Genomic DNA, 26468 nt, shown 5'->3' on the forward strand with positions numbered 1-26468 from the left:
AAACTTAAAAGCTTTTGCACAGCAAAGGAAACCATAAATGAGATGAAAAGACAACCCTCAGAATGGGAGAAAATATCTGCAAATGAAGCAACTGACAAAGGATTAATATCCAAAATATACAAACAGCTCATGCAGCTCAATATCAAAAAAACAAACAACCCAATCCAAAAATGCACAGAAGATCTAAATAGACATTTCTCCAAAGAAGACATACAGATTGCCAACAAACACATGAAAGGATGCTCAACATCACTAATCATCAGAGAAAGGCAAATCAAAACCACAATGAGGTATCACCTCACACCAGTCAGAATGGCCATATCATCAAAAAATCTAGAAGCAATAAATGCTGGAGAGGGTGTGGAGAAAAGGGAACCCTCCTGCACTGTTGGTGGGAATTAAATGGATACAGTCACTATGGAGAACAGTATGGAGGTTCCTTAAAAAACTAAAAATAGAACTACCATATGACCCAGCAATCCTACTCCTGGGCATATACCCAGAGAAAACCATAATTCAAAAAGAGTCATGTACCACAATGTTCATTGCAGCTCTATTTACAGTAGCCAGGACACGGAAGCAACCTAAGTGTCCATCAACAGATGAATGGATAAAGAAGATGTGGCACATAGACACAATGAAATATTACTCAGCCATAAAAAGGAATGAAACTGAGTTACTTGTAGTGAGGTGGATGGACTTAGAGTCTGTCATACAGAGTGAAGTAAGTCAGAAAGAGAAAAACAAATACCGTATGCTAACACATATATATGGAATCTAGAAAAATGGTACTGATGAACCTCGTGGAGGACGGGAATAAAGACGCTGATGTAGAGAATGGACCTGAGGACACGGACAGGGGGAAGGGTAAGCTGGGACGAAGTGAGAGAGTGGCATGGACATATATACACTACCAAATGTAAAATAGGTAGCTAGTGGGAAGCAGCCGCATAGCACAGGGAGATCAGCTGGGTGCTTTGTGACCACCTAGAGGGGTGGGATAGGGAGGGTGGGAGGGAGACGCAAGAGGGAGGGGATATGGGGATATATGTATATGTATAGCTGATTCATTTTGTTGTACAGCAGAAACTAACATCACATTGTAAAGCAATTATACTCCAATAAAGATTTAAAAAATAACAAGAATTGGTTACATGTATTATAGTAAATCCATAAACTAAGATGTTTATTATTATTATTATAACATTTCAAAGAAATTTTGCTGACATAAAAAATGCTCAAAATATAATTTTAAGTGAAAAAGGCAGGACACACACAAAACTGTATATAAGGTACGTTATGCTTTTTAAACACCACTATATATGTATGGACAAGAGAATAAGAGCAACACAGCAAAATGTTAACAAGGGCTACCTCTCAGTGATAGAAAGGACAGAATTTTTTTCTATTATATTTGTGTTTTCTAAGAAGGAAACTTCCTTTGAAATAGTGGAAAGAAAAAAAAAAAAAAACAATCTGAGGGTCAGACTGCCTTGGGTTCAAGTCCTGATTCTATTCTAGGCTAATAATATGCCACTGGGTCCGTTGCTTCCCTTCTGAATCCAGGTTTCCTTACTTGCCAAGTGAGAATGATGATAAAAGTGCAGTGGAAGAATGTTTATCTGGGAGGCTGAATGACGGAACAACTCGATTCCGGAATTATTCTAGAGAGATCGACTATGTCATCGTGTGTTTCATAAATCATGACGTTGTAATGACGGGAGAAATGGCTGCCTGCTGCAGTGAGCGGAGCGGGGGGACGGATGGGGAGGAGGGCTGGGCAGTGCGTAAGTGACGCTGGGAGGTGTGCGCGGCAGTGAGGGACGCTGGTGCATGCGTCGGGGTGTCCAGAGGAGGCTGGGGTGTCACTGAGCTGTACGGTGGGGATAGGTCTCAACTCACTGAGAAGATTCCCCAACTCAGGGACTCACTGAAACAATCCTAGGAAAGGATCTTTCATCTAAGCTAAGATAATTTATGTAAATTTTGCTTTAAAGAACACGAAGCACTCAGTTATCCTTCTGACCGATAGAGGACTGTATCAAACCAGCTATTGCTAGGGGTCAGGCTCTCAGTTAGCATCTTCTCATCCCTCTGGGGCGAGGAGGGGTGGTAATGCTCAGGTGCTCGGACGTTGAGTTAGGTGGTCAGGAGGTTCTCAAGTTAAGTGCTGGATGGTTCTAGTTCTCTTCACCATAAACGATAACACTTATTGAGTTTTCCCGCTGTGCTAGACCCTAAACTTAGCCTTTTGTATTTACTATGATTATGGGGGAGGTGTATTCGCATGCCTTTTATCCTGATGTTCTGCTCTCTGGGGCCCTGCTGACCCTGGAGGGACTGCCCCTCCCAGGGCTGGCCAGTTCCTAGAGATAGTAAAGGACTGACCTGTAAGCGTGCTTTCCATATGCAGACTAAGCAATCCAAAGTCCTCCACCATCCCTCCGTCTCCTCTATCAGGCTCTCACACTCAGGGCCAATATTCCCCTGCCCTACCCAGGAGAGCCTCCATACCCCAGCGCCCACTGAAGTTAGTTAAACTAGCCAATGCTAAGCCTGCTTACCCTGCCTCGCCCATTCCTGCCCGAGAAAAGCACAATAACGGCTCCCGCCCACATTTTCTTCCTGCTCTCCCTCCGCCTCCTGCCTGACCCTGCTGTTGCCCTGTGCGGCCCTGCCTGCCATGATGTGCCCTCTCCTTTTGGGGGCTGTGAATAACAAACTATCCAGTGGTAGTTGTTTCCTGATCTATTGGCGTCATCAAACCCAAATAATAAAAAAACCCACATTCTAAACAAGAAGTGCTATTATCAGCTCCATTTTACAGCTGGGGAAACTGAGGCTCACAAAGGTTACATACCTTACCCAGGGTCGTACAGCAAAATAAGAGGTATAGCCAGAGCTGAAGCCATCTGACTACAGAACGACACCATTGGCCATTATGCTATACTGAGAAACCTACACTCCATCCCATTTGAGGGTCCTTTGTAATTGGGGCAGTGAACTATTTGGGAGGGCAACCCTCTAAGCTGATGGTTGGGGCCTAGTGAAGGAGGCACACACAGTGTGGGCACCACTTGTGTGAACGGGGGAAGGGAGCCTATCAGGAGCTTGGCCTTGGGCTGTGTGCCTTACAGGTGTTTCCTCATTCAATCCTTAGAACATCTCAGTGGGCTTTATTATCTTTGATTTATGGCTGAGGGAAGTAGGGCTTTGAGTGGTGAAATGACTCTCAAGCCTGGGGGCTCTGTGGTTAAAAGCTCCCACCCTGGCGTCAGGATGTCCCACGTTTGACTCCCAGCTTCATTGCTGATTACCATAAGGCAAGTCACTAAGCCACTCGGAACCTCAGTTTCCTCATCTGTCAATTAGGAACAATGGTACCTGCTTCAAAGCGTGCTTCTGACGATGCCATGAGACAGCACCTGTCACAAGCTTAACACGCGCTCAGTACACTTTTAAAAGTCCATTTTTGTTCTAAGTCATGCCGGCAGCATGATGTTCCCAAGCAACAAGATGCACCTAATTGGCAGGAAACCAGGAGCCCCAGGTCCCTCGGGATTCAGCAGTGTCAGGAATAAAAGCCTCATTAAAACTTCCTTTCAAACCTAACTTTCCAGAGAAACTCACTTGAAGGGGAAAAAAACTGTTAAAGATTAAAACTCCAGTGGAAAACCAATTACTTACTTTGGTACATTTTGTTAATTACCTTCTTTTTTCTTTTGCTAAATTGATAGTAAAAGATACCAACTTAATTACTGCAATTTGGTTTCAGATAACAATATCTAACTAGATAAAGATTTGGGCATAAACTAATCAGGGCAAGTGACAGCCTCTTAAGGGGCCCAAGTGACAGACGGCGAGAATCCTGATGTGCCAGCAAACACTGCCCACTCCCCGATTTACAGAGAGGACGCAGCAGGGGTGCTTTTCCGTGGAAGACGTTCTCTGTAACGTCTCTTGGTGGCGCTAAATCTAACTGCACACATCTGTAAGCCTCCAACTTTCCCAAACAGCTTTCCCAGCTTATCTCTGCCAGTCCATGTAACCGCCCCCACGGTCAAGGTAAGGTGAGGGTTAGCGTGGCCATCTGAGGGATAGGCGCGTGGAAGCCTTCCTGCTGTACCTTCTCAGAGCGTCTGCATCTGCATCTTAGGGCTGTGCCCTGGACCCTCTCTCTCCCTCCTCTGGACTTTCAAAGACATCTCATTCTCTCCCACAGCTGCAGTTACTCTCTCTTTGCCGGCAAGTCCTGAACTCTTCTTTCCCAAACTTAAAATGTGTAGATTCAGCCACCTTCTGGTTGCTTCCCTAGGCTGTCTCCAAGGTAGCTCAAACTCACTGTGTCCAAATCTGCTCTCTCTGCCTTCCTGGCATGCCCCAACCCTGCCCCACCTCCAGGGTCTCTACTTTGGTGAATGACACTAGTCTCTACCAAGTTGCTTCAGGTAGGTATCTGGCATCTCCCACATTTAAACCAAAAATCAAGCCCTATCACTTCCACCCCCAAAATGCTGATTCTTATGTCCAATCCCAGCTTTCACACCCACTGGCACTGATTCGGCAGAGAATCTCAGCATCTCCCCGCTGGACTGGTCAACCGGCCCCAATCTTGTCCTTCTCCTTTCCGTTTTCAACACAGTAGTGACTGTTCTAAAGCTCAAAGTGTGATTATGTCACTCTCCTGCTCAATAACCATCAGTGGCTCCCAACTGCCCTGAAGATGAAAACTCCTTAACTCAGCCTCTAGGTCCCTGAAGAATGCCTTCTCTCCTCTCTAGTCTCTCGTCTCACCACCCCAGGCTCATTTTTCCCTGATTCTCCATCCATCAGCTTCCTCTTCTTCCCTCCACTCCTGCTCCCCACATATTCCTCCATTGCGGGCCATTTGTTCTTTTTCACCCTTGTTGCTTTTCATGTGCTCCTTCTATCTGGAACACTTCACCTTACCCTCACCTGGACTACTTACACTCAATCTTTAACACAGGCTCAGGAGTCACCTCCTCCAGGAAGCTCTCTCTGATCTCCCAGGTTGGATTTAGTTCCTCCTTTCTTCCCACAGTCCTGTGTTTATCCCCAGCATAGCACTTATCACGGAATTTTGTAAAAAACCTGTTTCCTTGTCTGTCTTCCACCAGACAAGAGAGAAAAGGGACCTATGGTGGTTTTAAAATGTCCACAAATTGTTTGATACTCCTTCCTGTAAAAAGTAGAGCTTAATTCCCCTCCCCCTGATTTGCTGACCTGCTTCTAACAAACAGAATACGGTAGAAGTGACGATGTATAATTTCTGAGACTAGGTCATAAAGGCAATGCAGCTTCTTGCCGCTGTGTTGTGAGGTCACTCAAGCAGCCTTTGGAAAGGCCTGTGTGGTGAGGAACTGAGGCCTCCTGCCAACAGCCATGTGAGCAGGACACCTTGGAAATGGATCTTCAGCCTGTCAAACCTTCAGATGAGACTGCAGCCCTGGCCAACATCTTGACTGCAGCCTAATGCGAGATCCTGAGCCAGTTCAGAACCACGCCCAAATTCCTGGCCACAGAAACGTGAGATAATAAAGGTCTTTTTAAGCCACTAAGTTTTTGACAATCTGTTAATAATAGGCACCCAGTAAATAGCTACTGCACGAATGAATGAATGAATCAGGTAACCTGCCATGGTCACACAACCAGTCAGAAACCAGGCATGAAGGTTTGCTAGGGTCTCTCTACTACAGCCCACTCAGATTCCCCCTAACTCACCCAGAAATCCAGCCACCTTTTCCTCCGCAAACAGATGCCCTGTCCCTTCCAAAAGCACTAAAGGAATGCTTTGGGAAGTGCCCCTCTGCCCAGGCTGGGGCTCTCAAAAGCCAGGGTGGGCCACCTACCCGAGCGCAAAGACGTCCGAGTGTTTGGAGAAGGGGAGCTTGTCTTCCTCTGTGTCGGGAGAAAGCTGGCGGATGATCTCCGGGGCCAAGTGGCACAGCCAGCCGCTCTGGATGCGCAGCTTGTCATCACGCCTGGAGAAGCAAAGCACAGAGTGAGCCCCGTTTCACAGCCCGGGGAGGACCAGTCCTCCATCACGGACCCCAAGTCCCTGGACCATCTCTGCTGGCTTTCTTGTGTTCCTCCCCCATCCCTAGCCCGCCCATCAAGCACTGCCTGACCCTGTACTTGAGGCCAAGACTCAGTGGGAGGTGCAGGAAAGGCTGATCTGGAGAGAGACACCCAACACCCAAACAGTCATCATGTCCCTTCGCCTCTGAGGCTCCCCCTTCTCCATCTTCATTTAACAAATAACAGCCGATTCTTGTTATTCACGGCGCTTATGTTCTATAAAGTCTCGGCAAACACTGAATTAGTGAAAACTGAGTTTTTGCTCCTGGAGGAAATATATATATACACACGCATGCACACATCTCAAAAAGGTTATAATCTTAAATCCTAAAAACAATTCATCCCAGTCTATTTTATTTTACACGAGAGAAAATGAGGCTCAGAAGTATTACGTGATTTGCCCTGAGGCTGCCCCACTACCAGGGGGCAGAATTGCGAGACCCATCCAGCTGGCCCCAGAGCTGGAGCTTCTTGCCCTGCACTGCACCATCCCATCTCCATCCTCTGGTCATCGCTGATGAGAGCTGAAACAAAACTGCACAGCATCCTCTCCTTGGACCTCAGCTGGGAACATGTCCGTCAGTTGACTCAAGCTTTTCACCACCCTGTACATGTCCACGAATGACTGTGAATGTGCCATGAGTATTGATTTGGGGGTTACAAATAAATTTTAGTGAGTAGGTGAATTTGCAAATATGGAATCCGCGAATAATGAGGGCCGGCTGTATTTATGAGCACCCGCTATGCCTAGGCTCTGTTCTCTGCACTGGGACCACAGCAGTGAACAAGAATGACAAAGTCCCTGCCCTCCTGGAGCTTGTACTTTGGTAGGGGAAAGTGATGACAAATGAATTATCTAAATAGGAAAGATTAAAATAGGAGAACATGTCAAAGATAAGAGGGAGCTTACTTTAGGTAAAATGTGAGCTAAGATTTGCATGACATAAAGGATCCAGCCATATGAACAAGGAGAAGAATATTCTAGGCAGAACAGAAGTTAGGACAAAGGCCCAAGGCAGGCCCTTTCTGGGGTGTTCTAGAAACCCAAAGAACATCAGTGTAGTGGGGACATATCATGCTACCCCACGTATCCATTAAATTGTACACGACAATTCCCTTGTTGATGGGTCTAAGGTGATTCCCTCTCTCATCATTATAAACAAAGCTGCAATGCACATCCTTGGGTCGGTACTGTGCACATATCTCTTCACCCACATCTATGCGTGGGTGAAATTCTTAGAAGACAAAGGATACTGGCTCCCTTCTTCATATTGTAAGTCTTCAGCAAGTACAGAGCTTTCTATTTGGGACTGAAATCTGAACTTCTATGAGGTTTCCACTGATTCAAGACTCCTGGGAAAAGGTCTGTTAACACAGAGAGAGTGGGATGGATCTCTCAAACCATCAAGAGTGAGGTCATGAAGGACCAGATCCTCCAGCATGTGGGGACCTGCTGGAGACCTGGGGCTGGCTGGATTTTATACATCTTCCAGGGTGAGCTTTGAGCTCTTTAAGGTATGAGGCACTGCTCCCTTAACTGTACTCATGCATATCCCATAAGCATGGTTACTGCCCTATCGAACACCTTCCACAGCAGTGCTATCCAACAGAACTTTCCATGATGATGGAAATGTTCTCCATCTCTGCTGTCCAATATGGCAGCCACTAGCCATCATGACTATTGAGGACTTGAAATCCAGCCAGTGCAAATGAAGAACTGAACTTTTAGTTTTATTTAATTTTAATTAAAGTTACAATTACATAGCCATATGCGGCTACCATATTGGAAAGTGCTGCTCTAGATGATCCCTTACTACCAATGGATTTTTTTTCATTTATATGTATTTTAACAGGTTACCTTTTAAACGTGATCATAAATGGAAACTAGCACTTTTTTAGTACACATTAAAATTAAGATAAAAAAACGTTTGTTCGCACCCTCCCTAAAGTCAGCTTGTGGACCACGCATGTGAGGGGATGAGAGAACCCTGACGGAAGAGGCTCCAGGAGTTTGGAGCTCTGGGTTTGGGGCTGGACAATTCTTCGTGGTGGAGGGACCGTCCTGAGCACTGCAGGATGTGTAGCAGCATCCCTCGCCTCTACCCACTCGACGCCAGTAGCACCCCCTCCCCTGTTGTGACAACCAAAACTGTGTCCAGACATCACAAATATCTCTGGGGGGTGGGAGAGTCCCAGCTGAAAAAAAATCACTGCTCTAATTGATACATAGAACAAGGAAATAGTCCAAATTTCACTTTCAGCTTTAGTGACACATGATGTGCTCCTGTGCTCTACACAGCAGACCCGACAGGACACATTCTCTGCTGGAGCCAGAAGACAGGACTCAGATCCACTGGCGGGCCTGTGAGTGGGCAGTGTCCAGTGAGTTCTGGCTTCTAGAACTGGGGACACTGGCAGGGCTTTAAGGACCCATCTGTTGCTTACTAGCTGTTTGTCCTTGAGCAGACCTGGGTCTCTACTTTCCCATCCAAGTTCGTTTGCAAAATGGGCACATGAACTTGGACTCCACGTGGCTGGTGCGAGGATGGAAAGGAGAAGGGCTGGGTCAGCTGCCAGGGCCACACAATTACTGGACATCACTATTCCCTGGGGAATTTTTTTGTAGCTTGAGGACTCAGAAACGGAATGGAGATTAGAGTCCAAAGTAAGAATGTCATCTAAGAAAGAGGGGCCGTGGCCTGGGCCCGCCGCCATTCTCCTGGCATGATCAGGCCCTGTGGGGTGGGGTGGGGTGGGGTGGGGTGGAAGGCTGCTGCCAAAAGGGCAGACTTCCCAGCTCCTGTCTCATCCAACAGCCCCTCCTGCCTCCTCCTGACTCACTGGGGCAGTGGAGGTTTGCAACTGTAGGGCTGGGCCAGGAAGAAGGGTGCTGGCCACTCAATAACCATCATCCTGGGGCGGATGTGAGCACGTGCCTAGAGGGGGCTGGGAGCCAGGCCTGGCACAGACCCCCTGGGGTGTCGTGTTGCCATGGTGATGGACCCATCGGTGACCAAGCCAAATCATCTTCATTATGGTTATTATTATGATCAATAACAGCCTGTGGGCAACGGGCATCTGAAATGACACCTTTTCTGGACGATGGCAGAACAGCTGTAGGCAAGGCAAGGCCGGGGCCGGGCTCAGGGGAAGCCCTGGCATCCGTCTGGATGTTCAGAACGTGCTCGCTTTACTGCTACCCCCGCCCCTGCCCCAGGCCTGGCTGATCTCCCCTTTCTGGGCACCCAGCACCGTCAATGCCCCAAGGTCTAACTGAGGGAAGGGTAGGAAGGCAAGTAACTCCCGCTGAGCACCTCCTGTATGTCAGGCTGTCCACTCAACTCAATTCTTATGTGCCCACAATCAGATGGATATCACCCCTGTTCTATGGGTCAGGAAATAGCCTCAAAAAGCTTAAGTGACCCTCCCAAAGCCATGGAGGTAACAAGCGGAAGAACTAACACCTGTTTGATTGCAAGTCTTTAAAGCTCCAGCGACTAAACTCCTAACCACAATTCTACACTAGTTCTATAGCACACCATTTGGGAGCAAATTTCTGAACTAAAACAGGGAAAAAAGCACAGGGAGTCACCAATGGCAACTCCTGGGTAGCCAGGCGCTGTGGATCTCTGGTTGGGAGAGCTTGCTGAGGGCTCCCTGGCTCTTGCAGCACTAACTGGGTTTGCGTTGACAGCCAGGCTGGGACACGGTGGGGGCGGGGGCGGTGTGCTGTCTGGGCGACAAGGCCAGCAGCCACCTTGCCCTTGACTTGCACTCCCTTCCTGGTTGACACTGGGCCTTCGTGAATGAGCTGAAGGTCTTTCCTTTTCCCTTTGCTTTCTTGTCTCCCTGTGGCTTCAGAAAACCTTGAATCTAAAGGGAAAAAATCAGGGACTTCCCTGGTGGCGCAGTGGTGAAGAATCCGCCTGTCAATGCAGGGGACACGGGTTTGAGCCCTGGTCCGGGAAGATCCCACATGCCGCGGAGCAGCTAAGCCCGCAAGCCACAACTACTGAGCCCACGTGCCACAACTACTGAAGCCCGCATGCCTAGAGCCCGTGCTCCACAACAAGAGAAGCCACTGCAATGAGAATCCCGCGCACCGCAACGAAGAGTAGCCCCTGCTCGCCACAACTAGAGAAAGCCCACGTGCAGCAACGAAGACCCAACGCAGCCAAAAATAAATAAATAAATGTTAATAAGTAAATAAAGGGAAAAGATCAGAGGCCCTCTGGTTTTTGGGGGAGAAGCCACTGACAAGGAGAAAGCGTGTGGACCTGCCACCAGGAGGGAGGAATCTGATTTTTTTTTTGTCTTAAGAGCCTTGAGCTAGGTTAAAGACAACGCCTGCTGAACCTCTTGTCTTGACACAAATACTTGGGTTCATAGTGATGTCACCAACTGCTTCCTCTGCCCTTGGCCTGGGGCAATGGCAACAGGGAGGGAGCGATTCCCCAACCAGTAAACCGGAACCTAAGTGGGTTCTTGGCTTCTTGGGTTCTGACTTGATGACTCTCTCCATCTATCCATTGATCCATTTGTTAATTTCCTGTCTACTTACTTTCTTATCTTAGGGACTCTATGTAGTTTTGGAGATGAATCTCTTTGGGTGGAGTAAAATCTAAAAAAAACCCTTAAGCTTCCGTTTGTTACTGCAACACACAGGAACAGCTAGATCAGGCCCCACCAAATTTCAGATGGTCTGGCTGAGATTCCAGGTACTACAGAGCATGAACAAAATTCACTTGTTGGGGGGGCTCCTGGGTGTACTTCAAAGGGATCAGGGATTCTCCAAAGCAGCTGAAATGGAAGTACAATGAGAGAAACCAGGGCTTGGGGGTGCTGCCTTTCTGGAGGGGCATACCATTTGTTAAAAGAGGCATGATTAGAGAGAACGTGTTGGGTTTAAAGTGTGTGTGTGCATGTGTGCGTGTGTGTGTCCATGTGTGCGTGTGTGTGCGCGTGTGTGTGCGTGTGTGTGTGTGTGTGTGTGCGCGCAGCACACAGTCCAAATTAAAAGTCACAAAGGGCGGACCTTCTGAATTATGGGTTATTTGGGGTCAGGCTGTTTTTAACACGGTCAACTCAAGGTAGCTTGCTCTAGGGTGAGTGGTGGCTGATAGTTTATTACTTAACAATAGTTAATGACCCTCCTGGGTGATACCGAGGAGATATATGCAAAGTAATACCAATTACAGCAACCCCACAGAAGCTATTGGGTTGGCCAGAAAGTTCGTTCGGGTTTGTCCAGCGGAGGCCACCAGAAACCCGAACGAACTTTTTGCCCAATCCAGTATCACTTGCAGCGCCTGATGTGCTCCAGGCATTGTGCTGGACGCTTGCCGTGTGCTGTCTTCTTCCACCCTCATAACGACCCTCTGAGGCAGGAATCATCACACCCATCATTTTTCTTGCAGGAAAGTGAAGGCACAGTTCGTAAGTGGCAGAGCCAAGTTGGGCCCCGGGTGGGTCTGACTTTAAATCCCTTGCTCTTAACTAAACTCCTGCTGTTCTAAAACAACAGGATTCATAAGAAAACTTGGAGCAAGGGTGCTTGGGGGAGCCCAACTGCCACGTGCGCGCTTGGAGTAAGGAGAGTGTCTTCCAGTGAGACTCAAGGGCAAGGGCATTGCCGGATTGAAGGATGCTTGGTGCCCATTCAAAGGCGCCATTTCTAAGACAGGCCCCACGGGACTCAGAGTGTGACCTGGGCATCCGCACTGCATCACGGGCTCAGCAGCCTAGCCGCGCAGCTAAGCGACCTCAGGTCCAGCATTGTGTCTAGGTCACTGAAGCCAGCTGGGTGACTTCTCATCTCCTGACCGTCATCTGTCAAGAACCCCTCTGGGCCCTTCTACCACCTCTCACCTGCCAGCCTGCAGCACCCCGGAAATGCTGAAGAGCCCAAAGTCTGTGATTACCACTTTGCCGTTGTCGTAGAAGACGTTCTTGGACTTGAGGTCCTTGTGCAGGATTCCCTTGGCGTGGAGGTAGCCCATGCCCTGCAAGAAACAAGGATACAGGGAGCTGCCAGAGGACACCCATGCGCTCACTGCCAGCCTGGCTTGGGTTCACAATTCACACGCCTTGCCTTTCCACTGAAACCACACTGAACAGCTGCAGATCTGGGACCCAAATGCCAAGGTCTGCAGGTGGGGTGGAGAAGGCATGGCGAGTGGGGACAGGCAGGGTCCCCAACATAGAAATCTGCCACCCCCCTCAGATCACAGCAAAACCATCTCCATCTAACCTCTTCTGCTTCCTGAAGAAGAAACGAAGGAAGATCTCCCCAGAGGGAAAGGGGCGGGGACGAACCTGAAAAGAGGCCCCCAGAGTAAGAAGCCCCATCAGCCATCTCCTCCACTTCCATTCTGCAAAATAACTCATCTGCAGGAGACTTGTTCCTTAGATCTACTTAACCCACACAGCTGCAGAATTTCACTGTGCTCCTCAAGAGACGTATCATGAGGCAATAATCAAGAACACGGAGAAGGGTCTATGGGAGGTCAAGCTTAAGGGTGAAATGTCTAGATTTCTCTTTCTGCCTTAATGAGCAGTCACATTTTTATTTCTTTTTGCAGCTCAGTCCTGACACTTCCAATGGGAAATAAAAACCTGAAGACGATGGACTAATGAGGCACCCACCAGAAAACACAGGATGTTCCTGTTTGTTTTAATCCCAAACACCACCAAACAATTTGATGCTTCCCCAGCAGCTGTGGAGAGAGATGGCTTACATTCATGGGAATTCAAGGCTTCAAGGGGTAAGGGAGTCTATCAATGAGAAGAGTCCCTTCCCCCCGTCTCTGCATACATCCAATTATCATGATGACAGGCCACCAGATAGAAATCAAACATTAGTAGACCATCATCCCTCACGGTCATATCTGGCCTGCTATTGTTCAGGTCAAGTTTAATTTCTTTTAAGCCCAGACTGTTGATCTGAAGCCAGACCATGAGTCTCAGGAGGGGTCTTTCTGAGGTGCAGGGAGGAGGCCCCAGACCCTACGGTACCTTCACGATTTCTTGGGCAATCTGCCTCGTTTTGTTGACATCCAAGACGATCTTGGCATCCCTCACCACAGAATAGAGTGTCCGGCCCTTACAGAGGCTGGAAAGCAGAAGGACACAATTGTTGGCAGTTGTTACGATAAGGGCCACACACAACAGTTATTAAAAGTGACACATAGGGCCTCCCTGGTGGCGCAGCAGTTGAGAGTCCGCCTGCCAATGCAGGGGACGCGGGTTCGTGCCCTGGTCTGGGAAGATCCCACGTGCCGCGGAGCGGCTGGGCCCGTGAGCCGTGGCCGCTGAGCCTGCGCGTCCGGAGCCTGTGCTCCGCAACGGGAGAGGCCACAACAGTGAGAGGCCCGCGTACCGCAAAAAAGAAAAAGTGACACATAGAGGGAAATCCCCCCCAGCAGTCCAGTGGTTAGGACTCGGTGCTTTCACTGCTGGGACCCGGGTTCGATCCCTGGTTGGGGAAAAAAGATCCCACAAGCCACGCGGCACACACATACAAAAGTGACACATAGAGAGTGGGTGTGTGTGGACATGCCACTATTATGCCTGTGAGATACTAAGCCACCACAGCCTTGCACTGAACTTCAGTTCTGGTTCTGGGATTCGGGTCTGGGAGCAATTCCTTTGGGGTTCTTCAGGACCTTTATCAGCTACCCCCAGCACCCAAGGACACCTGCAGAGTCTAGCCTAGCCCAGAAGCAGGTTTGGCCACATACCGTCTAACACAGGCTCTCACAGCTGAAAATTTGCTTGTAAACTGATAACTTCTGGGGTCCTCAGACAGCACTCAGACGGTACTCTGCCGGGCCCTCGGCCCAGCTGCTCTCACTTGCCAGGATCCACTGGTGTGTGGAGAAAGTGATGAAAGACCAGCAAAGCGGTCGCTGATGTGTGCTAAGTACCATCAGTGAATAATGTATTCAAGCCTTTAGACGGGGGTGTGTAAACACCAGTAACACTCCCCCAAAGCAGATGCCTGTCTGGATAGAGGGTTTTCAAACTATTTTCAGCCTCACTGAGCTCATTTCGAGGACCAGTGGTTCAAGATGAATGACAAGATGAAAAAGGACATTATACAGTGACAGTAACACCTCATTTAATTGCCAGCGTGTTTACCCATCCTTTTCCTCTGCCATGAGCCTGAATCCTGGCGCACACAGACCAGGAACTCGATAAACAATCCGCAAATGAACGAGTGAATGAATGAACGAGTGAATGAATGAGTTCTAGATTCACCATAGCATTCCCCAGCCCCTAGCATCACATCTGGTTCATCACATCTAATATTGGCTGAAAGAAGAAGGAATGACATTAGGAAAGTTCATTTTCCATCTATGTCTAAATGACGGCATGAATTTTTCTTGTAATCGGTGACTTGATTGCTAAAATCTTCTTGCCATTGTATTCATTCTTTTAGTAGTTACCGAGCCCTGCTGTGGACTTGAATTAGCTGAGATGGTGCGGTTATAGCCAGAACTCAGGTATCAGAGGGATCTGTCTGACTCCCAGCTCTGCTCTTTACTTACCACGGGTCGTTGTGTCTCTGGATGGGTTACTTAACCTCTCTGGGCCTCAGATTCCTCATCTATCAAAGGGAACTAATGATACCCACCCACAGAGTTAGTATGAGGACTGAATGAGAGAAGGAACAGGTGGGGAGTGGAGCACACTGGTTAGAACAGGGGCCCGGGGTCAGACTGTCTTAGAACCGTGGTTTGTCAGTCAGTGGCTGTGTGACCCTGGGCAGGAGAGCTAACCTCTCTGAGCCTCGGTTTCATTAGCTGTAAAACGAGGCCGACAGTTTTTGCTTTACAAGGTTCCTTAGGAGAATCACATGAAATCAGGCGTGTCAGGGTGTAGGCAACTCTCCACGCCCAACACAGTAAGTATTCACGAAACTCTGGCTATTCTGAGAGGTGGTAAATGATCAATACAATGGTGAACATACACACACTTGTGTGCAAATTGTATGTCAGTTAGGTACTTATACACACATCTTCTGTCTATTACCCATCCACGTATCCACTTACCCACCATGCTACCTATAATCATCCATGATCTTCAACTGAGATTCGTTTCTGCACCTGCTTGAGGTGAGAGTCCCAGGGCAGCTGACTCACAGGGAGTCTGACTCGCCCGCCTGTCCAGGGCTGCCCAGTAAGTCGGCGAGGGGCAGCCATGGTGACTCGGGGCACTGGGGTTGCTGCTGCTGGAGGTGAGGTGGAGGGGGGCAGTGCACTGCACGGCCAATTAGACCGCACTGACATTAAAGTATTGGGGGTGGCGGAGACCGCGGGTGGATTCCCTCCCCTGGAGACTCTGTTCTCGAACAGCTACCTACGCTCATCACAGGCCAGAGCCCAGAAGAAATATGTCCCCACTGCAGATGGCCAAGCGGACAATCGCAACAGCCTCCAAGCCTCCCAGACTCTCAGTGTAACTGCATACAAGTTGCAGCCTCCAAACGTCCACCCCTGTCTCCTTTCCCCTGCTCACATCCTCCTTTCCAGATGCAGCTGCTAAAGTCTTTGCTTCTCTCACTACCTTATGGCATCTGGAGCCCCTGGACACACACACACACACACACACACACACACACACACACACACACACAAACGTGCACACTGGCTGGTAAGATATCAACTGGTACGACCACAGCTTGGCACTTTTACTTAAGTGAAATATACAAATAAGCTATAACTAGCAATTCATCTCCTAAGTATGTATCCAGAAGGCATGCACACTCATATTCACCTATAGACATGTACCAGAATGTACTAGAATATTCTAGAATGTTAATAGCAACCCATTCATAACAGCCCCAAACTGGAACCTACCCAAATGTTCACAGACAGAAAAATGGATACATTATGATATATCCATGTAACAAAATATATTCTTACTGGACTGTTAATAAGCAAACTACTGCTAACCGCAAAAGACATGAAGTTCTAAACCTAATGTTGAGCAAAAGAAGCCACACACACACACTGAATGACTCCATTTATATAAAGTGCAAAAGCAGACAAAACTGGTCCATGTGTTAGAAGTCAGCAGAGCCGTGACCCTTGGTGGGTGGGGAGGATGGGGAGGGGGTGGGGCAGCCGGGGGCAGGTGACGCTCTGCGTTTTGCTTTGGGTGTTGGTTATATGGATGTGCATTTAAGTGGAAATTACTCGGGCTGCGCTCTTAGGATCCGAACACTTTGACAGGTACGTTATCCTTCCAAGAACAATTTACTAAAAAAAAAAAAAACCAGCGAGGAAAGGATGAACAATTAATACAATAGTGTTAAGCTTTAAAATCTAAGCCAATATTGACACCCCAGGTAACTATTTCTAAACGCTTCACACGGCCCCGAGGGGCAGCATCTACGGGGGAATGAGGGGCTCCAGGCCTGGCTGTGCCGGCTCAGGTGTCGATCGGAGGCTGAGTTGAAGGTGAGGGCTGAGCTCTAAGCAGGAGCAGGCACTAGGCAGGTGTGTCCCGGGTGCCCAAGGCTCCAACTGTTCAGACAAGTCAGTCCAACTATCCACGGCATCTGCTCCGAGCTTGGGATTTCTGTGGCTAACGCCCGTGCCCTAAAAGCTGCTTGGGCTTGAGCGGTGGGGAAGGGAAGCGAGGAGAGGATGAAGGTTTACTGAGCACGTGTGGGACCTTTCTCACATCCAGGCATCCTTCCCAGCTTCCCTGCAGGGTCCACGTTATCACCCACCTCTTACAGGTGAGGATGTGGAGACCCAGAGGGGTGGAGGACCTGCTCACGGATACATGGCCATGGTGCCAGCCTGTTCCCGATCGCTCATCTCATCCATGGTGTGGGTACCCTGTTATTAGACATGATTTGGGGGCCATGAAAGAGACACACAGCCGAGGGAACCCAAATCCCAACTCTACCATTCACATTGTTGGGTGACCTCGGGAAGTGACTTCAACCTCAGCTTCCTCATCTGTAAAATAGGGACAATAGAAACAATACCAGCTGACGTGGACTGAGCCCCTTCTATGTGCCTGACACCAGCCTAAGCACAAGAGCCCCAGGAAGTGGGTACTCTCGAGGTATTTCATTGATTCCAACGTGCATTGCCTCCCATTGGAACTAACATCTCTGAAATCAGAATGTGTCTTGCATTCATCGACAGGTCACAGTTTCACGGGCCCCGCCCTTCTCTCTTCGCGTAGTACATAAAAGAAAGGGCGCATATTCTAACTGACAGCATCTTTGATTTAATCAAGCTCGGGATCAGCCCCATCTTTACAGAAGAGGGAACTGAGGCTCAGAGAGGTTAAGTAGAGCTGATTTGAACCCAGGCAGGCTGGCTCCAGAGTTTATGCTCTTAACCCCCATCTTCTGTTTCTTAACAATTTTCTCAGCCTCCAGCACAACATAGGCCCCCTCAGTGAATGGTAGCTACAATAGCGCTGCTAATATCACCTATGGCAATGAAGATAAAGGAGGTCCGCAGGCCTCAGTAGCAGAGTCGGTCTGCACGTCAAGAGAAGGTGTTCCGGTGGTTTAAGGATACATTTAGTACCTCTCAAGCTTCTGGGGCAGTAGGCCCAAGCACTAGTGTACACACAGTATCCTCCTCTGCAACAGAGATCATGTTTTTCCAAGAAGAGGAGAAGAACTGGGAATTTTCCACCTTAACTGCAGGTCAACATCTCTTCCGACCGTGGCCCCAGGCACCTCAAATAATGCTGTTTTTGACCCCATATCTCAGGTGACACAGTAAACCTATGGCCCAGGTGGCAAGGCAAATGAAAGACGTTTGATGTAAACCAGCCTAAAAGAGGCTTGTCGGGAACAATGTGATAAAACCATCTAGAGTTTTCTCTCCAAGGGCCTCTGTCCAAACTGGCTCATTCTGCGAAAACAGCGGCTGGGAAAGAAGCCTGGACGCCGTGGCAGCCGTTTCCTTTCCCTCCCGCAAACTCCTCAGCATCAAGGCCAGGGACCCAGGCCAGCGTGAATGCTGGGGAATGGGAGCTGGGGGGCCACCTCCTCTGAAGACCGACAGAGCGGCTCTCGGCCCAGCTCTGCCCTCTCTGAGGCCACACGGCCTTGGGGACTAACTGTGCCTCATCTGTGTCCATATCTGTAGCTGTGGGTGCGGTCAACTCCATAACGGCCCCCAAAGACATCCACAGCCCGCCACGGTAAACATTTACATGGCAAAAGGGGCTCTGCAGCTGTGATTAAATTAAGGCAGGCAGGCAGCCTGGAGAAGCTGGAAGGGGTAAGGGGTGGATTCTCCCCCAGAGCCCCAAGAAGGGAAGGCAGCTCTTCGAGGCCTTGATTTTAACCCTCTGAGACCCATTTTGGACTTCGGACCTCCAGAGCTGAGAGATAAATTTTTGTTGCTCCAAGCCACTGAGTTTGTGGTAATCTGTTACTGCAGCAACGAGAAACTAACCCAGTGGGGCAGGAAGTACTGTCACAGAGGGGAGCATGAGGGTGAAACGGGGTCACAGAAGTTCAGGGCTTGGCCCAGCGCCTGGCCAGGACGTGTGCTCCTTGACCATGGATCATATCGTGGTTAATAATGTTCTAATATTATTATTTCTAGTCATGTTCTAATACCATTTCTAATGATAATGTTCTCCTGCCTGGATGACGCACTGCCCCTCGTGGCTGCTCCGGCTTCCCCAATCCATTCTCCAGCCAACACTCTGAGCGGTGGCTTCAAAATGCAAAGCTGAGCAAGTCACTCCCCAGTGCCCTCTGGAGAGAGACCCAACTCCTCCAGCGCCCACGGTCTGGCCCCCGCAGACAGCTCCACCCCTTCACTCACAGAGCTCCAGCCACACCAGTCTACCCCAGGGCCTTTGCTCGGGTTGTTTCCTCAGCCAGCAACGCTCTCCCCATCTGTCCTCAAAGGCCTCCCCAGCTAGGTCCCTATTCCCGCCAGACCCCGTGGCACTGTGCACTCCATCCTTGCAGCCCTTGTCATGGCTGTCATTGTACACGTGTCAGCTGGAGGCTTTGATTAGAGGCTGTCTCTCCCTCCAGGCGGTAAACACCACGAAGGCAGGGTCTAACCTATCTGGTTGCTGCTGTACTCCCAGCACACAAAAGCTTCTGAAGCAATGAATGGATGCAATGCTACAGCTGCTTCCAGTGGCCAGGCCTCCTCTTCCAGGATTCCAGGGAGTGACAGTCCCATCAGAGCATCATGTGTCACATCCAACCAAAGAAAAACAATTTCTCAGGGGCCTGTGTCTTCACCATTCTTGGCTTATTTGTTCGTGTGCTTTTTGGGGCGTTCTAAGGGTAACAATTGGCCTATTTGAGAAGGATGGGGTGTTGGGCTTTCGGGCAGGCTTGGTCTTACATTTCATTGTCCCTAGACAGGGCATGTAGGGTCTCCTCTGCCACACCTGGTCTACTTCCTGCATTGACACCATCTGCCTGGACCTCATAGGTATTTAAGCACTGGAGCAATGGTTGACAAACTTGAGTGTGCACCAGAATCCCCTGGAAGGGCTTGTTAAAACAAAGATGGCTGTTCCCTCCCCAAGAGATTCCGATTCTGGGAGTCTGGGGTGAGCCCTGAGAATGTGCTTTTCTAATGAGTTCCCAGGCGATGTTGATGTGGGTAGTCTGGGGACCCCACCTGGAGAACTGCCGTTCAAGCCAATCTTATTTTACTGAGACCCAGAGATCATGAAGTTCACAATCACTGTCCCTTTAGCGAGTGCCACGCAGGCCTGGTGGTGTTCTAGGTATAGGAGATACAGAATGCAACATAGGTCCATCTTCACCTGGGGCTGATCGGCCAGAGGAGAAGTCAGGTGATAAACAAGCAGGCAAAGCAAATCGATGAGATGTTCAGAGAGGCACAAGTGCTATGAAGAGAATAAACAGATTTATCAGACAAAGTGTGGTGGGGCTGGGGGCCTCTTTAGTTAGGAGGCTCGGGGAAAGTTGCCCCAGAGAGGTAGCCATTCTGCGAGAAAAGGAAGAAGGAAGCCAGCTGTGCGAAAATCTGGGGGAAAAGCGTTCCAGGCTAAGGGACCAGCCAGTGCAAAGGCCCTGGGGCAGAACCAATGCAGTATGCTTGATTGCACAGCCAAGGCCATATGGCCGGGCTCTAGAGAGCATCTCCCAGTGGCTGCCCTCCCCAAGTGTTGATCCTCCGAATAAAAGAAACAGGTGGGTGGAAACAGTCTCAGCTCTGCCTGATTTTAGGTCCCAAGGCAGCTGGTTTCAAAGTCAGCTGTTACTTTAAAAATACTCGGTTCTATCAGAAGGGATTTACAACCCCTTGGTGGCTTCTCCTCCTCACTCACTTCTCAGCATCCCCAACACCCCACAAAACTCGAAACCCACTTAACCGCCCTCCACTCTTTCCCCCTCCCTGGAGCAAATAAATCACATGCCAAGCGACAGGTTGCTGCTCCATCCAATTCCAGATGCAGGCAATCTCTAACTTCCAAGCCCTTTGTGAATCTAACACTGAGGATATGAAACCTTGGGGCTCTGGGGCTTTATAATAAAAAAAAAAAATGCCAGGTTAGCTTCCTATAAAAATGGGAACTGCCAGAAAGCAAGTGAGAAATGCCAGCTGTTTGCCACCTGCTTACCCTGCCATACGTCCAGGGACCCTGCCGTACGTCCAGGAAATGAAGAGTTATAGAGTTCCATTAAATAAGGCGTTGGCCAGGGAAGGCTCGTGTCCCAGCCAGACGAGAAGGGTGGCCATCCAGGCATCAGAATACGCAAAGCAGGAGCTAGCAGCACTTGAAAGAAGGGCTTCAGGTTTTTTTTTTTTTTTTTTTCCCAAATGCATCCCTGCAAAGCTTGGAGAAGCGGGAGGAAAAAGGAAGCTTACAGTCTCGATCTCACTGCATTCTTCTCTCTGATTTTGCTAAATCCAGAGAGGCCAAGCATTGAATGCTCTGGAACCTTCAAGGACTGAGATGGGGGTTCTGCCCATTTTAGGGGGTACCCCTGGCCCTGACTGGGACATTCTGCCCTCCCTGGTCTGTGCTTTATAAGAGAAGGAGGGTTTCAAGGGCACAGGCAGCCAGCCAGGGAGGTGTGGGCCTTCAGCTCACTGCAAGAACTCCTGGCTGCTTCTTTGCCTCTCATCACACTCTGTGGTCCAGCCACCATCCAAGACCCGCTCTTCTTGACCTTGTCCAGAGGCATTCCAGGACATGCTCCTCCCAAACTCTACAGCATCTCTTCTCAGCGTCTGCTAAGGGTCAGACTGTGCGTCTCACTCAGAATCCCTCACGCTGCAACCATTCCAAAACTCCCTTAAGAGTGTTGCCAGATCCGCCAACTCATTATTTACCACGTGCTAATAGTTTTCTTTAGATGCACTGCCTCTGAAAAATACGTGTATTTTAGAAAGAAACTTTTATTGTTACCTTCTATCATTACCAGAAGGAAAGCCAGAATTTCTAGCCCCATATAAATGTGAAAATACATACAATGAAAACAAACCCACTAAAAAACAATATTAAATCCTTGCTTGGCATCATGGTCTGACAAATGGTCAGAGCTTAAGGCCTCCTCTTTTTGTTTAAAAAAAAAAAAGTTTAGCAGGTAAGGGTTAGGAAGGTGTTAAACACTAGCACTGAATGAAGAGTTTTCCCTTAATGTCACCAGAAGGATGGAGAGAGAATTGAAGAGGAAAATCATGCCCCCCACTATGTGATTTGATGTTATTTGGGGCCAGTGGTACCTGTCCCACCTTCTGGGAAATCCAGACTCATTAATCTCCAGGCCTGCAAACCCTCCCCTCCTGCCAATTATGTATTAACAGGAACTATAGGCCAGATATGTGCAGGGACAAAGACAAAACGGCCATTTCCTTGGTGATGGAGCTGACATTCTTGCGGGGGAGAGAGACAGTAAGAGAATAACTGCAGTTCATAACGAGGGCCATGGAGAAATGCACATGGGACCAGGCACACCGTGAGAGGATGGCGGTGGGTCCTCCATGAACAGGGAGTCAGGGTTGGCATCTCAGGAGGGGACAGCAGGGACTCCCTTCCCAACACATGCTGTTGTTTCAGGGCAAAGACTCTGGACTGATTTCTGGCAACATCTAACCAAATGCCCCTTATCTAATCTCTCCAAGAAAGGCAGGCATCGTCTTGTTTAGGATGACGCCCATCTCCCAGAGGCCTCCCAGGGGACCAAGGCAGAGCCAAAAGGTTCCCAGGCATCATCACATTGAATAACTCATCATCACAATGAATAAGTGGGTCTGGTTATTCCCATTGGACAGATGAGGAAACCAAGGCAATGAGTCAGCCTGGACAGGAGCATACACTTCAGCATCAGAATCACCGGAGCAAAAATGCTGTCCCTTCCTGGCTGTGTGGTCTTGGGCAAGTCACCTGAAATCTTTGGAACTCGGAGTGCTTTGTGAGCTGTGAGGTGGGGTGATTCGGGCAAAGGGGTCGGTTATACGTATGAGTACGTGTGTGATCTCTACGTGCAGGTTTCATACCTGCTATTTATTAGCACTGCCTGGAGTTGATGGCGCTCTCTCCACAAGGCGCTGAACTGAGACCTTTTCACACCAGCCTTCCCAGGAGGGGAGGCTCTGTGCTACAAATGAAAAAATGCACATGCAGGAAGGTTAAGTAACCTACCCAGGTCCCCACAGCCAGTAGGTGACAGGGTGAGGACTTGAGTCCAGGTCTCGAATCACCTTTCCAGGATTTCACAGGATCCCTTGGGAAAGGATGGTTTAGCAAAGCAGGAACTGGCCAGGCCCAGCTCAGAGGGCCTGACCTTGGAAACCCTTGTTTATCCACCGAGCTCACCCGCCTCCCTCCCTTCCCAACTCTAGGCCTCTCCTTCCACCCTTTCAATTCAGGGCCAGCCCTCGTTTGGCCTCATTGCCCCTTTGCTGCTTCTGTTTGGGAACTCCCAGCTGCCACCCACAGACAGGAAAGGCAGGCTGCAGAGGGCTAGACCATCGGAGGGGGTCTGGAGAACTTCTGGATGCACCTGTGCAAGCGCAGCAGGCAGTACACATGGGTCAGGCCCAGGGGAGGTGCTCAGGGAATGCTTCTAGAACGGGTGAATGGATGAACAAAGGAACAAGTGACTGCGACCCCCTTCCTTTTTCCCATCGTCCGCGGGAGCTGGAAGAGCTGTGCTCAGTGCCGAGGCAGGTCTTTCCCTACTGGCTCAGCACACGAAACAGACCATAAGCCAAACCAGATCCAGTTAGCAATGATGCTTCCAGCCTTTCCCCTGCGCAAGGTTCCCTGTGGCACAAAAAGACCAGACCGACGCGGGTCCTTCCCTCTGGGGCTGGATATCAAAACACATCAGTTCTTGTTGCCCCCTGACCAGAAGCACATTTTTTTTTTAAAGCTAAACAGTCAAGTGAATTACTGTTTTTGAAACATATACATACACCACCTAATTTATATGCATTAAAATCCACAGAGAGGATAGACTCCAGGGCGTTAGCAGGGCCAGTCCCGGGTCATGGGATTAGAAGCTTTGCAAAAAGCTTTTTTCTCACTGCTTATCTCTCTTTCCTAATTTTTCTCCAACAAACACGTATTACTTTTGTAAAATGAGAAAGAAGGAAAAAAGCACCTTGGAGTCAGACGGAAATGAAACCAGACACATGTTTACTCTATAGACAGTTTGGAAAATATCGAAAGGGTGACAAACTGAAATGAGAAAGCAGAGTTGGAACCGAGTTCCTCCTCCCAGGAGCCCCGTCTTGCTTGGAAGACTCTCTGGCTGTCACTCTCGGGGGGGAAGCAGTCTTTCGCTCCTGTCTTCTGCACCGGGTTTATAGCCTGGTCAGGACACAAAGCCAGAGACTGGCCCTTACCTGAAAGTCCCAGTGGAACTCTCTCACCTTGACAAAATTCAATCCTGAACGAAGAAGATGGATTTGACTATTTGATATTTTAAAATGACTGTGGGGCTGGCAAAGGAGAAAGGGCAGACAGTTGAATGGTGGCTGTAACCCCACAAAACAGCTGTGTCCTTTCCACCCGTGAGAGAAGGCGGAGGGGAAGAGGGGAAGGAAGAGCAGGGGAGGAGGGGAGGGGGGGGAGGAGGAGGAAGGGGGAAGAAGGAGGGGAGAAGTGTACCTTCCTAGGGGATACTGGGAATGTACCTGAGCCTGGAACCTACCTGGCCATGGTGTAAGAAAACATGTACAGAAATTTCTAGAATTCAAGTTGTAGACTAGTGTTAGAAATCATTGGGTCCACTTCCTTCATGGAAGGGATGGGGAAACCAAAACGCACAAAGGGGGATGGAACTTCCCCAGGTCGTGCTTCAACTGGCACAGCCTGGCTCGAACCCAGACCTGTCTGAGACTAAACCGTGGGTTCACGGCCACAGAGCCACACTGCCTCCTAAGAATACGAAACACCATTCCTTGAACCTCCCCATGAGCTTTCTGCTAAAGGTTTTATGCGAATGATCTTATTTAGTCGTACTCTTGACCTCAACCTTTTCCGGGAGGTACTGGTCCTATTTCGCAGGTGGGAAAACTGAGACGCGGGCAGGTGAGGTCGTTTGCTAAGCTCACGCAGCTCAGATCCATGAAGAACTGGCATTCTACCCTCAGTCTATTTGACACGTGCATCTTGTTCTCAACCCCTAGGCTACTTGGCCCCGTTGGGAAATGGAAAGAACAGAGGCTGAAGGACAAGGAAACCAGTGTTTTCAAGCTCCTGAGACGCCTGCACGCAGTTCGTCTCATCCTCACGAGAGCCCCAGGGGTTGGGGGTGGCTTTTCGTCTTCCCATTTTTCCAGCGAGGAAGCAAAAGCCCAAGGGAATGAATGCCTGGCCCAGGGCCCTTCTGGCCAGAACGTGGAGGCAGAATCTGGGTCCCGTTTGCCCAAAGCTCCTGGGCTTTCTACTGCCTCTCCCTTCTTTGTTTTTTTGTTTTGTTCTGTTTTTTTGGTACGCGGGCCTCTCACTGTTGTGGCCCCTCCCCTTGCGGAGCACAGGCTCCGGACGCGCAGGCCCAGCGGCCACGGCTCACGGGCCCAGCCGCTCCGCGGCACGTGGGATCTTCCCGGACCGGGGCACGAACCCGCGTCCCCTGCATCGGCAGGCGGATTCTCAACCACTGCGCCACCAGGGAAGCCCTGCCTCTCCCTTCTTTGAGAAGGCCTCTGGCGCTGGGCCACCCCAGGACACACCCAACTAGCCCACTGTCTACACTGCTGTAGGTCAGGGTTGCGGGGAATTTCGCAGAGTGTAGACATGCAGGCCTACTAGAGCCAAGCTCCTAAGACAGGGGCTGCAAACTACGGCCCGAGGGCCAAATCTAAGCCATTGTGTATTTCTGTATAGCCCATGAGCTAAAAATGTTAGAAGAAATCAAAGATCAGGGCAGAAAACTCAGAGATGAAGAAAGCAATAGAAAAGATCAATGAAACTAAAAACTGGTTCTTTGAAAAGATAAACAAAATTGATAAACCTTTAGTCAGACTCATCAAGAAAAGAAAAGGAGTGGGCCCAAATCCATAAAATTAGAAATGAAAAAGAAGTTACAATGGACGGCACAGAAATACAAAGGATCATAAGAGACTACTACAAGCAACTCTATGCCAATAACATGGACAACCTAGAAGAAACGGACAAGTTCTTGGAAAGGTACAGTCTCTCAAGACTGAACCAGGAAGAAATAGAAAATACGAATAGACCAATTACAAGTACTGAAATTGAATCTCTGATAAAAAAAAACTCCCAACAAACAAAAGCCCAGGACCAGATGGCTTCACAGGTGAATTTTACCAAACATTTAAAGAGTTAACACCTAACCTTCTGAAACTATTCCAAAAAACTGCAGAGAAGGGAACACTTCCGAACTCAACATATGAGGTCACCGACACCCTGATACCAAAACCAGACAAAGATACCACAAAAAAGAAAATTACAGGCCAATATCACCAATGAACACAGACGCAAAAATCCTCAACAAAATACGGGGAAACCAAATGCAACAATACATTAAAAGGATCACACACCATGATCAAGTGGGGTTTATCCCCAGGGATACAAAATTTTTCGATATCCACAAATCAATCAGTGTGATTCACCACATTAACGAACAGAAGAATAAAAACGATACGATCATCTCAATAAAAGCTTTTGATAAATTTCAGCATCCATTTATGATAAAAACTCTTCAGAATGTGGGCATAGAAGGAACATACCTCAACATGATAAAGGCCATGTACGGCAAACCCACAGCCAGTTTGAAACACCTTTAAATAAAAGTTTGCAAAGTTCAAAAGAGGAATGATACTTTGTGACCTTGGGAAAATTATAAGGAATTCAAATTTCTGTGAAATAATGTTTCGTTGGCACACTGCCACACCCTGTTT

The 26468-nt window shown here is 48.9% G+C and overlaps 1 protein-coding gene across 4 annotated transcripts in view; it reads right to left on the minus strand.

Annotated features, from left to right (window-relative positions):
- KSR2 (kinase suppressor of ras 2) overlaps positions 1-26468 on the minus strand; it is a 410583-nt gene that overhangs the window by 19458 nt on the left and 364657 nt on the right. For all 4 annotated transcript variants that reach the window (XM_067015445.1, XM_067015448.1, XM_067015444.1 and 1 more), the window contains 3 exons: positions 13114-13210; positions 11968-12101; positions 5871-6002 (listed from right to left, as the gene is read on the minus strand). In XM_067015445.1, coding sequence (XP_066871546.1) covers positions 5871-6002; positions 11968-12101; positions 13114-13210 — 363 coding nt within the window. The remainder of the gene's footprint in view (positions 1-5870; positions 6003-11967; positions 12102-13113; positions 13211-26468) is intronic.

The sequence above is a fragment of the Kogia breviceps genome, chromosome 15, assembly GCF_026419965.1.
Source record: "Kogia breviceps isolate mKogBre1 chromosome 15, mKogBre1 haplotype 1, whole genome shotgun sequence".
Lineage (NCBI taxonomy): Eukaryota > Metazoa > Chordata > Mammalia > Artiodactyla > Physeteridae > Kogia > Kogia breviceps.